Source organism: Cervus canadensis, chromosome X (genome assembly GCF_019320065.1).
Source record: "Cervus canadensis isolate Bull #8, Minnesota chromosome X, ASM1932006v1, whole genome shotgun sequence".
Lineage (NCBI taxonomy): Eukaryota > Metazoa > Chordata > Mammalia > Artiodactyla > Cervidae > Cervus > Cervus canadensis.
This window is the reverse complement of record NC_057419.1, coordinates 62,977,324-62,992,562: the sequence shown is the minus strand read 5'-3', so window position 1 is coordinate 62,992,562 and position 15,239 is coordinate 62,977,324. Positions and strand designations below refer to the sequence as shown.

The 15,239-nt window shown below is 39.1% G+C and overlaps 1 protein-coding gene across 1 annotated transcript in view; it reads left to right on the top strand.

The window, feature by feature from the left end:
• The window catches only part of LOC122435578 (oligophrenin-1-like), a 189,687-nt gene that overhangs the window by 22,932 nt on the left and 151,516 nt on the right, over positions 1-15,239 (top strand). The window contains exon 2 of the mRNA XM_043459754.1: positions 3,559-3,654. Within this exon, the coding sequence (XP_043315689.1) occupies positions 3,559-3,654 (96 nt within the window). The remainder of the gene's footprint in view (positions 1-3,558; positions 3,655-15,239) is intronic.

Genomic DNA, 15,239 nt, shown 5'->3' with positions numbered 1-15,239 from the left:
ATAAACTCTAAGAATGGAGCTTTCTATACCTGTCAAACTGGACAAATAGTGATAATTTTCTGAGAGTGGGGCCTTGTGAACCTCTGACACCCTTCTGCCTTCTCCAGTGGCTTGTAAAACTGTTGATTTCATAGCTACTATAGTTATGAGGCTGTTGGTTTTCAGTGGTTATTACAGAGCTGGAAAGAAGGTGATTTGATTAGGGTAACTTTATATACCAAAAAGTTCACTTGTTTTTTAAATCAAAATTTACTCATTTTTCTTCAATAGACAGCCCTCAGATTGTTAAAACATGAGTTAATTTAGATAGTATCTGATATATATATGTGTGTGTGTGTGTGTGTACAAAAAACTTATATCCAGAATATATAAAGAAATTTTATAGCTCAATAATAAAATAAGAAACATAATTATAAAACAGGCACAAGTTTGAACAGACCCTTCATGAAAAAAATATGACAAATGCTCAATAAGTACATGATAAGATACTCAGCACCATTAGTCATCAGGAAAATGCAAAGTAAAACTTGGTAAATACCACTATATACCCATTAGAATAGCTAAAATTAAAATGCAGAAGTAACTAGATGCTGGAAAGTATGTGGATCAACTGAAATTCTCATATGTTGTTAATAGGAATACAAAATGGTACAGTTGTTTTTGAAGACAGTTTGATCTTTTCTTGTATAGTTTAATTAATAGGCACTTACCAATTAAGCATTCACTGTGCTCCTAGAGTGCGCTCCTTGGGAGAAGTGAAAGCATATGAACCAGAAAGACTTTTACATGAGCATTTATAACAGTTTTTATTCACAATAATGAAAAGCTAGAAACATTGCAAATGTCCCTGAATAGGTGAACGAATGAACTATGGTATATTTATACAATGTGATATGAGTTAGCAACAAAAAGAATGAATTACTGATTAATAAATTACCAAGACATTGTGCAGACTTAAACAAGTTAGATATAAAAGAAGATATTCTGTATAATTCTGTAGAAAAGTATAGTGATAAACAAGTTGTAATCAGTGTAACATGAATTAATTATTAACTAATCAATCCCATTTATGTACTACCTCATTCCCACAAAACTTCAGTTGCCTCATAGGCACTATTCAACTACATTCCTAAATGAATTAGAAAAAGATGAGGGGAAAACATTATAGAAAACACATGAATAAATAAGTAGTTGATGGAGAGAGAACTGACAAAGATAGTTTGAAAAATTATGAGAGTGGCTTTGTGGGTGGGGATGGGGAAATATCAGGGAGGATATAAGGGTGAGCTTACATGGTTTGCAGTGACACAGTGAACTTTAGAACGATGAGAAAATAAATGTCCTTTCCATGACAAGCCTTTCTAGGTTATCTGTTGATTCTTTGTAGCCAGGAAATTTCCCAACACTTTTATCTAAAATATATGAGTCTTTCCTGGCACTTCCTTCAGTACAGAGGCCAAATAAATGAGACACTGTTTTCATGAAGAGCTGTTAATTTATGTTTGTATTTTTGTGCATGTGACTTGCTGCATTGTCTCATTTTCTGGGTTTGTTTATAAGGTGAGGATGGTAATACCAATCTTTAGATACTTGGGGAGGGTAAATGAAAGGTATTTGTGCAAAGCCTTTCATAAACATTTTCAAGCTCTGTGCAGATGTAAGGGTAATGTTTTGAAGTCCCAGAAATCTGGAGAAGAGTGTTAATGCAAATAATGAAAAGGGGAATGAATGTAACTCCTTTCTCACTCCATGCCTTTACTTACAAAATACTGTAAATGTTGAAAATTATAATATTTGTGGTTTCTGAAATGTTCATATAATTCTAAATGAGAAGTCATTTATAACTGTACTTATCTTAGTTCAATTTATGAAATCCTGGTATTTGTGAAACAGCAATGTAATGAATGTTATATTTAATTTCCCAGAGTCAAGCAGAGTGCATGGGAACTTCTGGGGTTGCTTTTTTTTTTTTTTTGCTGCTGGCCAAAGCGGCCAAAGAAAAGGTTTTCACATATGGAACCAGTTTTGTTTTCTCTTTGCTGATGAAATGTGGAAGGCAGTGTATTCATACTCCTCTCATATTTATGTGGCCTAGATTTGAAGTGGAAATGTGATTCTAAAATGTGGAAATTTTAAAAGGCATGGTAACCCGTCTGCAGTCTCCAATCTCTGTGAAGTATTTTTTTTTTTTATTATTACTGCCATTGATGTGTTCAAAGGATCAAGGTTCTAAATAATGAAAATAAGAACTTCTGAAAACAGGACATAGACAAGATAATAAAACTCTTTGCAGGTTTATCTGTTCCAGACAAATGCTTGAGCATGTTTTATTGGGTTTAACCATGATAGTCTAACCATGATAGATTTTCACTGAAAGGGATAGGTACTGTTGTTTGTATTGTCTCTCTTTCTGTTAGGGTGAAAGCAAAAACTTTCTGTAGTTTGTATATCTGATAGATAAGAAGTTGGGGAATGGTGAAACTAAGGAGTCAAAGAAGAAATAGGAAAGGGGGGACAAAAATTATAAGAAGCTTGATATTTCCTAGAATATGATCTTAATGTGTTACTTTAGTTGGTGAGAGCAGTGTTCTTCACACTCTAAAGAGCATGTGAATCCCCTAGGGATTATATAAAAATGCAGTTTCTGATTCAGCAAGTCTGGGGTGTTACCTGGGAATGTGTATTTCCATTAAGCTCCCAAATGATGATGATACTGGTGGCCTGAGAACCACTCTTAGAGTAACAAAGTTGGAGGTTTGACTGGAGATCTTGGTGAAGGTCATATTTTAAAATTGTCAATAAGGATAATTTGTCATAATGGTAGCTAATTGTGTTTAATTTTACATCATCAGTAAACCTTTATATAATGAAATTTAAAATCATTGACCAAAAGTCACATACATATGTCTGACATACCACCCTCAATTTTTCATCAACTATTTCCTTATTTTAGATCCCTTAGTAAATACTCAGTGAGGAAGTTAAATTTGTGTTTCTGCCAGATAGTACCTTCACCAAAGCTGCCATCTGGTTAATGTGTAAAATGTTAAAGTGTTGTTTATGTGGTCATAGGAAAGGCCCCAGAAAGGCAGACAGACCACTAGGCTTCTAGTTCCAGCTCTCCCAGCTAGCTCTGGAGCCTGGAGCTATTTTTTTTCTTTGTAAAATGACTGTGAATATTTGTTTAGTAGACTTGAGAAAGTATCTAGTCCATTGTTCATAATAGGCACTCAAAAAAGCTTAAGGAGACTCTTAAGAGTAGAACTAAGCAGCTTTAGGTCTCACAGGTCACACAGGACAGGGACTGAGGATAAAGCATTGTCCAATAACTTAAATGGAGGACTTCACTAAGCTGCCCTACTTCATCTTTAATGTGTGATTTTAGTTGCTCAAATCTTCCGTGGAAGGTCTGATCTTTTCTTTAACATCTTCCAATGCAATTTGCTACTTGCTGGGAGCACTTCCCTTTGTTTTTCTCCTGTCTGTCCTAACAGAGATGAGGAAATCAGGCAAAAGGCTGCAGCGTTGACCATTTCTCCCATTTCCCTTCCTTTGCAGATTATTCCTCTGCTGTTCAGAAATTTTCTCAGACATTGCAGTCCTTTCAGTTTGATTTCATTGGAGATACTCTGACTGATGACGAGATTAACATTGGTAAGTCTTCAGCTGTTTGTGGCCATGTGACTCTCAAAGCAGGTCTGAGAAAAAACAGCCTCCTTGGTGAATATAGAGAACTTGGGCATCTTTTACCCGCCTTTGTCACCTGTTGTCCCAAGTTCCTGGGAGACTGCTCAAGAAACATAAAGAAACATTCCCTCCTAGTCCTATTTCCTCCTCATACAAAATCAATCAAAAGATATCCCTTTGGACTTCCCTGGTGGTACAGTGGATAAGAATCTGCCTGCCAATGCAGGGAATATGGGTTTGATCCCTGGTCCCAGAAGATTCCACAAGCCTTGGAGCAACAGGGCCATGTGCCACGACTACTGAGCCCATGTGCTGTACCTACTGAAGCCTGTGCTCCTAGAACCTGTGCACCACAACAAGAGAAACCCCCACAATGAGAAGCCCATGTACCACAATGAAGAATAGCCCCTGCTCACCACAATGAGAGAAAGCACATACACAGAAAGACCTAGCACAACCAAAAATAAATAAATAAATAAAATATATTAAAAAAAAATCCCTTAAGCCTCCATTTAGATCTTTGACTCAGTCTGCAGGGGAATTTTTCTTTAAAAAAGTCTAAAACATGAAAATGGGGTTTCCCAGATGGCGCAGTGGTAAAGAATCCACTTGCCAATGCAGGAGATGCAGGTTTGATCCCTGAATCAAGAATATCCTCTGAAGAAGGAAATGGTAAACCATTCCAGTATTCTTGCCTGAAAAATGCCATGGACAGAGGAACCTGGTGGGCTACAGTTCATGGGGTCGCAAAACATTGGATATGACTGAGCAAAACACATGAAAATAGATATTTTTCGGTGAAGAATGAAAATTAATTTTTTGGTTTATTTTCCAAAATATTTCAGAATAAGGTTCTTCTAAGGAACAAATCCCCTAGAAAGTTTAATATTAGCATTTATGTATGTATACTTTTCAGGCAACAGGGGATTTGATATCTCCCTTGGGAACTGAATTTAACAACTTGCCTTAGTGTTCTCCTCTGTAAAATGTGGTTAATATGTATCTCTCAAAGATGTTATAATTAGGAAATTGAATAGTGGAAATAGAAAGAGCTTTGTGTTTGTGTCAGTTATGAAGTTAAGTAGTATCAGCAAAGTATAAGTCTTCCCTGATAAAGAATCTGTAAAGAATCTGCCTGCAGTGCAGGAGACTGCCATCATAGGAGATGCAGGTTCAATCCCTGGGTCAGGAAGATCCCTTGGAGAAGGAAATGGCAACCTAGTCTAGTATTCTTACTAGAATACTGGAAAATCCCATGGACATAAGAGCCTGGTGGGCTACAGTCCATGGGGGAGAATATGGCCCACAGACTTAACTGAAACACAGTTAAATATTGTCTATGGGTGGTTTTGTATTATAACAGCATTGAGTAGTATTTGCAGAGACTACATGGTTTTCAGAGCCTCAAATATTTGCTGTCTGGCCATTTAAAAAAAGTTTTGTAACAATTGAGTTAAAGAGTTAGTGTAAAGCATTTGCTAGATGAGAGCACAGAACTATTATGAATGATCTAATGTCACTGAAATAATTATGTGTATGAGCCCAAGAAATAAAATATAAAAATGTATTATTATTATATTAGATGCTTGTGCAGTAAGTATGAATAATATATAAGTGTATAAAATAGGAAATTAAAGGTATTCCAACATAGAACTGTTTTGTGTGGATATAATTTAATTCATACTAAATACATAATTTTATCTAATTTTAACCTAGCATTTCATCAAGCATTTTCTCATATCATTTAAAAATCTTTGAATGCTTCATGGGAGTGTGGGACAAGGACATTGTTTTGTTCATTTGTATTTCCCTAGCATGTAGAGGATTACCTAGCATATAGTAGATACTCAATACATGTTTGTTGAATGAATGAGTAATGGATGCATTTGAGATTCATTATTACAGGAGCTATACTTTACATGCTGTTCAACTATTGTTAGAAATTTGGCTTATTTCTAATTTTTCATGATTATAAATAACACTGCAATGAATATTTTTATGAGGTTGATGACTAATATTTTGGATAAATGTGGCAGTATAACTAGTGAGGCAGACATTTGTATTTGATGATTTCTTTACTCATGCCACTTCATTCTGCTTCTGCATATCTATATTGGTCTGAGGGCATGGCTTATTTAAAGGTTAATATCGTGAGGGTTAGATAGCCCAAGTTTGAACTGTAGTTTCTTGACGTATTAGCTATGTAATCTTGGCAAGTAACTTCACCTCTATGAGTGTAACATTTCTCATCTGTAAAATGGGAGTGAGGTAATCAATGCCAAGTGTTCACAGTGTCTAAATAAATGTTAGCTATTTAATCATTGTTATTAATATAAGGTTTGATTACTTTATACTTTTTAATGAACTGAATGTTTTTCTATCTCCACAAATTCATATGTTGAAATTCTAACCTCCAATGTGACAGTAGTAGGAGGTGGGTTCTTTGGGAGTTAATTAGGTCATGAAGGTGAAGCCATCATGAGTGGTATTAGTATCCTTATCTCTGTGACAATCTAGGAGGGTAGGATGGGGAGGGAAATAGGAGGGAGGTTTCGGGAGGGAGGGGACATGGGTGTACAGATGGCTGATTCTTGTTGATATTTGACAGAAAACCACAAAATTCTGTAAAGCAATTATCCTTCAATTAATTCTTTTTTTAAAAAAGACAGAGGGAAAAGAAAACAGATTCCAGAGCACTTTCTCACCCAATTTCCATCATGTGAGGATACAGTGAGAAGTTGGTAGTCTGCAGCCTGGAAGAGAATGCTCATGAGAAGCTGACTTTGATCTCAGAATTCTAACCTCCAGAACTGTGTGAAATAAATAAGCCCACCCAGTCTATGGTATTTTCCTATAGCATCCTGAACTAAACAAACAAACAAACAAACAAACAGGAATTTATACTGAGATTTGGAGGGTGCTGCTATAATGAATACCTGAAAATGTGGAAGTGACTTTGGAACTGGATAATGGACAGAGGCTGGGAAAGTTTTGAGGTGCATGATATAGAAAGCCTAGATTGCTGTGAATAGAATTTTAAAGGTGATTCTGGAGAGAACTCTGAAAGAAGAGAGAGGGTAGAGAAAGCTTCAATATTCTTAGAGAATACCTAAGTCAATATTCTTAGAGAATACCTAAGTAATCATGCATGAAATATTGGTAGAATATAGATAGTAGAGTCTGTTTTGATGAAGTCTCAGACAAAAATGAGGAACATGTTATTGGACAATGGAGAAAAGTTGATGCTTGTTATAAAGAGGCAAATACTAGGCTACATTGTTTGTTTTCTAGTGTTCTGTGAAAGGCAAAACTTGTAAGCAATGAAACCAAACATTTGGCTTGTGCAATTTCTAAACAAGTGCTAAAAGAGAGGTTCGGTTTCCCCTGGCTACTTATACTAAAATGTGAGAGGAAAGAAATGAAGAGAAGGTAAAATTTTTAAGCAGAAAGTAACCATAGCTTAAAGATTTGTCCATATTACAAAAAATGAGGAAGTTTATTTGGAATAAAGCACTATTGCACTTCCCAGGTTGTGCAGTGGTAAAGAATCTGCCTGTCAATGCAAGAGTCCTGGGTTTGATCCTTGAGTCAGGAAGATTCCATGGGGTAGAAAATGGCATCTCACTCCAATATTCTTGCCTGGAAAATTAAATAAACAGAGGAGCCTGGAGGGCTACAGTTCATGGGGTCACAAAAAGTTCGACACCACTGAGCAACTAACTGAGCACACATACACATGGTTCAGTGCAGTTCAGTTCAGTTCAGTCACTCAGTCGTGTCTGACTCTTTGGGACCCCATGGACTGCAGCATACCAGGCCTCCCTGTCCATCACCAACTCCCGGGGCTTACTCCAACTCATGTCCATCGAGTTGGTGATGCCATACAATGATCTCATCCTCTGTTGTCCCCTTCTCCTGCCTTCAATCTTTCCCAGCATCAGGGTCTTTTCCAATGAGTAAGTTCTTCACATCAGGTGGCCAAAGTATTGGAGTTTCAGATTCAGCATCAGTCCTTCCAATGAATATTCAGGACTGCTTTCCTTTAGGATGAACTGTCCTTACAGTCCAAGTGACTCTCAAGAGTCTTTTCCAACACCACAGTTCTAAAGCATAAGTTCTTTGACGCTCAGCTTTCTTTATAGTCCAATTCTCACATCCATACATGACTACTGGAAAAACCATAGCTTTGACTAGATGGACCCTTGTTGTCAAAGTAATGTCTCAGCTTTTTAATATGCAGTCTAGGTTGGTCATAGCTTTTCTTCCAAGGAGCAAACGTCTTTTAATTTCATGGCTGCAATCACCATCTGCAGTGATTTTGGAGCCCAAGAAAATAAAGTCTGTCACTGTTTCCATTTTTCCCTATCTATTTGCCTTGAAATGATGGGACTGGATGCCATGATCTTAGTTTTCTGAATGTTGAGTCTCCAATACTTTGGTCACCTGATGCGAAGAACTGACTCATTTGAAAAGACCCTGATGCTGGGAAAGATTGAAGGTGGGAGGGACGGGGATGACAGAGGATGAGATGTTTGGATGGCATCAGTGACTCAATGGACATGAGTTTGAGTAAACTCTGGGAGTTGGTGATGGACAGGGAAGCCTAGTGTGCTGCAATCGATGGGATCGCAAGGAGTTGGACACAACTGAGCGACTGAACTGAACTTTCACTCTCCTCTATCATTTTCATCAAGAGGTCCTTTAGTTCTTCTTCACATTCTGTCATAAAGTGGTGTCATCTGCATATCTCAGGTTATTGATATTTCTCCCGGCAATCTTGATTTCAATTTGTGCTTCCTCCAGCCCAGCATGTCTCATGACGTACTCTGCATGTAAGTTAAGTAAGCCGGGTGACAATATACAGCCTTGATGTACTCCTTTCTCAATTTGGAAGCAGTCTGTTGTTCCATGTCCATTGCTAACTGTTGCTTCTTGACCTGGATGCAGATTTCTCAGGAGGCAGGTCAGGTGTTCTGGTATTCCCATCTCTTTAAGAATTTTCCATAATTTGTTGTGATACACAGAGTCAAAGACTTTGGCGTAGCCAATAAAGTAAAAGTAGATATTTTTTTGGAACTCTTTTGCTTTTTTGATGATACAACGTATGTTGGCAATTTGATCTCTGGTTCCTCTAGCTGGCACTAGTGGTAGACATATCATTTGATAAGGAGATTATTGTGGGTGTGAACAATGGATTTAATCAACCATTTCAACAAAAACTAGGATGGGGATGGAATTATCCCAGCAGAAATGGTTCCAGCTAGGATGAAAGGAAATAAGGGAAACAGGAAAACATGGAGGAAAACTTCTTAGGTCCTATAAGTCCAGTCCACTGAGGAAAGTGAGCCTGCACTATTCTTCAAAACAAGGGAAGAAGGACTCTGAAGGTGATTCAGAGACCATCAGGACTGCCACTCCTACCACAGCCTAAGAGTATATAGGCTCTGGTGGTGCAGGGCTTCATCCACCTAGATTTCAAAGGACAAAGCCAATACCCAGGGAGCCATAGGGATAGGCATGGGGCCATTTTGCAGAATACTGAGGGTGCAATATACATCCCACCCCCGCACCACATAACTCCTCCAGAGAGAGAACCCAAGCGTTGGTGAGGCCACTGTAGGGAGCCACAGTGTGGGTTGCCCTCCACTAAAGTTTGGGGGTGAGATTCCCTGTTGGCTCAGACAGTGAAAAATCCACCTGCAATTCAGGAGACGTGGGTTCAATTCCTGGATTAGGAAGATACCCTGGAGGAGGGCATGGAAATGCATTACAGTATTGTGACCTGGAGAATCCCCATGGACATGGGAGCCTGGCGGGCTACACTCCATGGAGTCACAAACAGTTGGACATGACTGAGCAACTAACACAGTAAGCTATGGTGGTATTGTTGCTACTTCAGTAAGTCTAGAAGGCTATACTGCTGTCTCTGTGGGTTTAGAAAGCAGAACATCGGGGGCAGTCCTAAGATGGTGAAGGAATAGGACGGGGAGACCACTTTCTCTCCCACAAGTTCATCAAAAGATCATTTGAACGCCCAGGAAATACCACAAAACAACTTCTAGATGCTGCTGGTGGACACCAGGTACCCAGAAAGGCAGCCCATTGTCTTTGAAAGGAGGTAAGACAAAATATAAAAGATAAGAGAGACAAAAGAGTTAGGGACAGAGACCCATCCCGGGGAGGGAGTCATAAAGGAGGAGAAGTTTCCAAACACCACAAAACCCTCTCACCGGCGGGTCTGTGGGGAGTTTTGGAATCTCAGAGGGCAACATAAACCGGGAGGGAAAATATAAATAAATAAAACCTACAGATTACGTGCCTAACCGCAACTCCCAGCAGAGAAGTACCCCAGGCGCTCGCGTCAGCCACCAGCAAGCGGGAGCTGAACAGGGAGGCTTGGGCTGCATTGCTTAGGGTAAGGACCGGGCCTGAATGCCCTGAGGGCAATCTGAGGGAGCTAACATGAGATAGCAACACAAACTGTGGGATAGCTAGAGACAGAAAAAAGAGGAAAGAGAGAGAGAGAGAATTTCCCACAACAGCTCTAACCTAAGGCACTGCCAGGCCCACTCACAGAACAAAGGACTGCGCAAATACCAGAGGAGAGCTAGCCATCAGTGGACCGGCCCATTCCCTGCCAGAGTCAAGGATGCAGAGGGGCGACAGCCAAAACTGGAAGGCAAGGGAGAAACTCGGCCCCAGAGACGGCATCCTCTACCAAACTGCAAGCAGTCTCCCAGTTGCTAACCAAGTCTTCCTGGGATCCTGGATGGTTGACATCCACCAGTTGGGTCATAGCCAGAGATCAGCTCCCCAGAGGAGACACACTGCACACCTGAGATGGTGCTCCTGCTGCACAACCAGGAATCCAAGCGGCTGGGACCGGAGAGGTGATAAGATGCACTGCCCCACCTGGGAAGAGTGCACTTGCCAAGCACTTGGTCGCCTGAGCTGCTTGGACATGGGTAGGGTACAAAACTGAGTCTGTGCCTTTGTGCAGTACCTGAGAACCTGAACCTGAGCGGCTCAGACCTAGGAAGTGCATTCAACCCAGGGCCCGGTTTAGACAGTTCCCCTGCAGAGCAACCTGGAGCCTGAGCAGTGTAGACTGGGAAAGCACACACACTGTGAGCAGGGGCAAACCCAGTGTGGCTCAGACACTGCGAGCACTCCCCACACACGCCAGTGATATTTGTTTGCAAGGTTCCTCACTCCCCACAGCACAATTGGACAAGTGAGCTTAAATAAATGACCACCTTCGCCCCCTTGTGTCAGAGTGGAAGTTAGATACTGAAGAGACTTGAAAACAGAGGAAGCCAAAATAAACAAAGAAGAGGGAACCACTTTGGAAGTGACAGGTCCAACAGATTAAACCCTGTAGTTAGCATTGGCTACATTGGAAGGGACCTATAGACCTTGAGAAGAAGTACAAGCTGGAATGAGGAACTATCTGAAACTGAACTGACCCCACACTGCTCTCAACAGCTCCAGAGAAATTCCTAGATATATTTTACTATCATCATTTTTTATTTTTTTAATGTTTTCTAATTTTAAGTTCTTTATTACTCCTTTAATTTTCATTTTTAAAGCCTACTATTACTTTGCAAAAAAGGACCCCATTTTTAAAGCAAATTTCATATTTTTTTATAACTTTTGTAATTTTTTTAAAATATTGTAATTTGAGAGTCTAACCTCTAGATTTTTAATCTTTGCTTTTTGGTATTTGTTATCAATTTTGTACCTTTAAGAATCCAATCTTCAGTACCCATTTTTACTTAGGAGTGTAATTACTGGCTTGGTTGCTCGCTCCCCTTTTGACTCTGCTTTTTCTCCCCCAGGTCATCTCTATCTCCTCCCTCCCCCTTCTCTTCTCTACTTAACCCTGTGAATCTCTTTGGGTGTTCCAGGCTGTGGAGGACACTTAGGGAACTGATCACTGGCTAGATTCGTCTCTGTCTTTTTGACTCCCCCTCCTCTCCTCCTGGTCACCTCTATTTCCTTCCTCCCTCTTCTCTATGGAATTCTGTGAACCTCTCTGAGTGTTGCAGACTGTGGAGAGCAAAGAGGGAATTGGTTACTGGCTAGACTGCTCTCTCCCCTTTTGATTCCCCCTCTTATCCTCCTGGTTACCTCTATCTCCCTCCTCCCGCTTCTCTTCTCCATGTAACTCTGTGAACCTCTCTGATGTCCCTCACTGTGAAGAATCTTTTCACCATTAACCTAGATTGTTTATCATTGGTGCTGTATGGATAGAGAAGTCTTGAGGCTACTAAAAGAATAAGACTGAAAGCCAGAGGCGGGAGGCTTAAATCCAAAACTTGAGAACACCAAAAAACTCCTGACTCCAGGGAACATTAATAGACAAGAGCTCATGCAACAGCCTCCATACCTACACTGAAACCAAGCTCCATCCAAGAGTCAACAAGCTTCTGAGAAAGACATACCAAGCTAATTATCCAACAATGCAGGAAGATAACCCTGAGCACAAAAATACAGGCTGCCAAAAGTCACACCAAATCCATAGACACCTCAAAACTCACTACTGGACACTTCATTGCACCCCAGAGAGAAGAGATCCAGCTCCACCCACCAGAACACTGATGCAAGCTTCCCTAACCAAGAAACCTTGAAAAGCCACTCATCCAACCCCACCCACAGGGAGGAACCTCCACAATAAAGAGGAACCACAAACTTCCAGCATACAGAAAGGCCACCCCAAACACAGCAACCTAAAAATGATGAAAAGGCAGAGAAATATTCAACAGGTAAAGGAGCATGATAAAAGCCCACCAAACCAAACAAAAGAGGAGGAGATAGGGAGTCTACCTGAAAAATAATTCAGAATACTGATAGTAAAAATTATCCAAAATCTTGAAAATAAAATGGAGTTACAGATAAATTGTCTGGAGACAAGGATTGAGAAGATGCAAGAAAAGTTTAACAAGGACGTAGAAGAAATAAAGAACAGTCAATCAATAATGAATAATGCAATAACTGAGATCAAAAGCACTCTGGAGGGAAGCAATAGGAGAATAACTGAGGTAGAAGATAGGATAAGTGAGGTGCAAGATAGAATGGTGGAAATAAATAAAGCAGAGAGGAAAAAAGAGAAAAGAATTAAGAAAAAAAAATGAGGACAACCTGAGACCTCTGGGACAATGTTAAACGTCCCAACATTTGAATCATAGGAGTCCAAGAAGAAGACAGAATGAAAGGCCATGAGAAAATACTTGAAGAGATACTAGTTGAAAACGCCCCTAAAATGGGGAAGGAAATAGCCACCCAAGTCCAAGAAACCTAGAGAGCCCCAAACAGGATAAACTCAAGATGAAACACCCCAACACACATATTCATCAAATTAACAAAGATCAAACAAAAAAGAGCAAGTATTAAAATCAGCAAGGGAAAAACAACAAATAACTCACAAAGGGATTCCTATAAGGATAACAGTTGATATTTCAATAGAAACTCTTCAGGTCAAAAGGGAATGTCAGAACATACTTAAAGTGATGAAAGAGAAAAACCTACAATGCAGATTACTGTACCCAGCAAGGATCTCATTCACATATGAAGGAGAAATCAAAAGCTTTACAGAGAAGCAACAGCTCAGAGAATTCAGCATCACTGAATCAGCTCTTTAACAAATGCTGAAAGATCTTCTCTAGACAGGAAACACAGAAAAGGTGTATAAACTCAAACTCAAAACAAAAAGTAAATGGCAAGCGATCATACTTGTCAATAATTATCTCAAATGTGAATGGGTTGAATACCCCAACCGAAAGACAAAGACTGGCTGAATGGATGCAAAAACAAGACCCCTATATATGCTGTCTACAAGAGACCCAACTCAAACCTAGGGTCCCATACAGACTGAAAGTAAAGGGCTGGAAAAAGATATTTCATGCAAATGGAGACCAAAGGAAAGCAGGAGTAGCAATACTCATATCAGATAAAATAGGCTTTGAAATAAAGGCCGTGAAAAGAGACAAAGAAGGACACTACACAATGATAAAAGGATCAAACCAAGTAGAAGATATAACAATTATACATGTACCCAACATAGGAGCACTGCAATATGTAAGGCAAATGCTAACCAGTGGAAACAGGAAATTAACAGGAACACAATAATAGTGGGAGACTTTAATACCCCACTCACACCTATGGATAGATCAACTAAACAGAAAATGAGCAAGGAAACACAAACTTTAAATGATACAATGGACCAGTTAGACCTAATTGATATCTATAGGACAATTCACCGTAAAACAATGAATGTCACCTTTTTCTCAAGGGCAGTCGGAACGTTCTCCAGGATAGATCACATGCTGGGCCATAAATCTAGCCTTGGTAAATTCAAAAAAATTGAAACCATCTCAGGCATCTTTTCTGATCACAATGCAGTAAGATTAGATGTTAAGTACAGGAAAAAAAAAACACTATTAAAAATACAAACGCATAGAGGCTAAACAACACACTTCTGAATAACCAACAAATCACAGAAGAAATAAAAAAAGAAATCAAAATATGCATAGAAATGAATGAAAATTAAAACAAACAACCCAACATCTATGGGATTCAGTAAAAGTAGTGCTAAGGGGAAGGTTCATAGCAATACAAGCTTACCTCAAGAAACGGGAGAAAAATCAAATAAACAATGTAACTGTACACCTAAAGCATCTAGAAAAATAAGAAATGAAGTACCCCAGGGTTAGTATAAGGGGAGAAATCATAAAAATTAGGGCAGAAATAAATGCAATAGAAACAAAGGAGGCCATAGCCAAAATGAAGAAAGCTAAATGCTGGTTCTTTGAGAAGATAAATAAAATTGACAAACCATTAGCCAGAGTAATCAAGATAAAAAGGGCGAAGAATCAAATCAACAAAATTAGAAATGAAAATGGAGAAATCACAAGAGACAACACAGAAATCCAAAGTAACATAAGAGACTACTATCAGCAACTATATGCCAATAAAATGGGCAACTTGGAAGAAATGGACAAATTCTTAGAAAAGTACAACTTTCCAAAACTGAACCAGGAAGAAATAGAAAATCTTAACAGACCTATCACAAGCACAGAAATTGAATCTGTAATCAGAAATCTTACAACAAACAAAAGCCCAGGACCAGACAGCTTCACAGCTAAATTCTACCAAAAATTTAGAGAAGCACTAACACCTATCCTGCTCAAACTCTTCTAGAAAATTGCAGAGGAAGGTAAACTTCCAAACTCATTCTATGAGGCCACCATCACCCTAATACCAAAACCAGACAAAGATGACACACAAAAAGGAAACTACAGGTGAATATCACTGATGAACTTAGATGCAAAAATCCTTAACAAAATTCTAGCAAACAGAATCCAACAGCATATTAAAAAGATCAGACATCATGACCAAGTGGGCTTTATCCCAGGGATGCAAGGATTCTTCAATATTTGCAAGTCAATCAATGTGATACAGCATATTAACAAATTAAAAGATAAAAACCATATGATTATCTCAATAGATGCAGAGAAAGCCTTTGACAAAATTCAATATCCATTTATGATAAA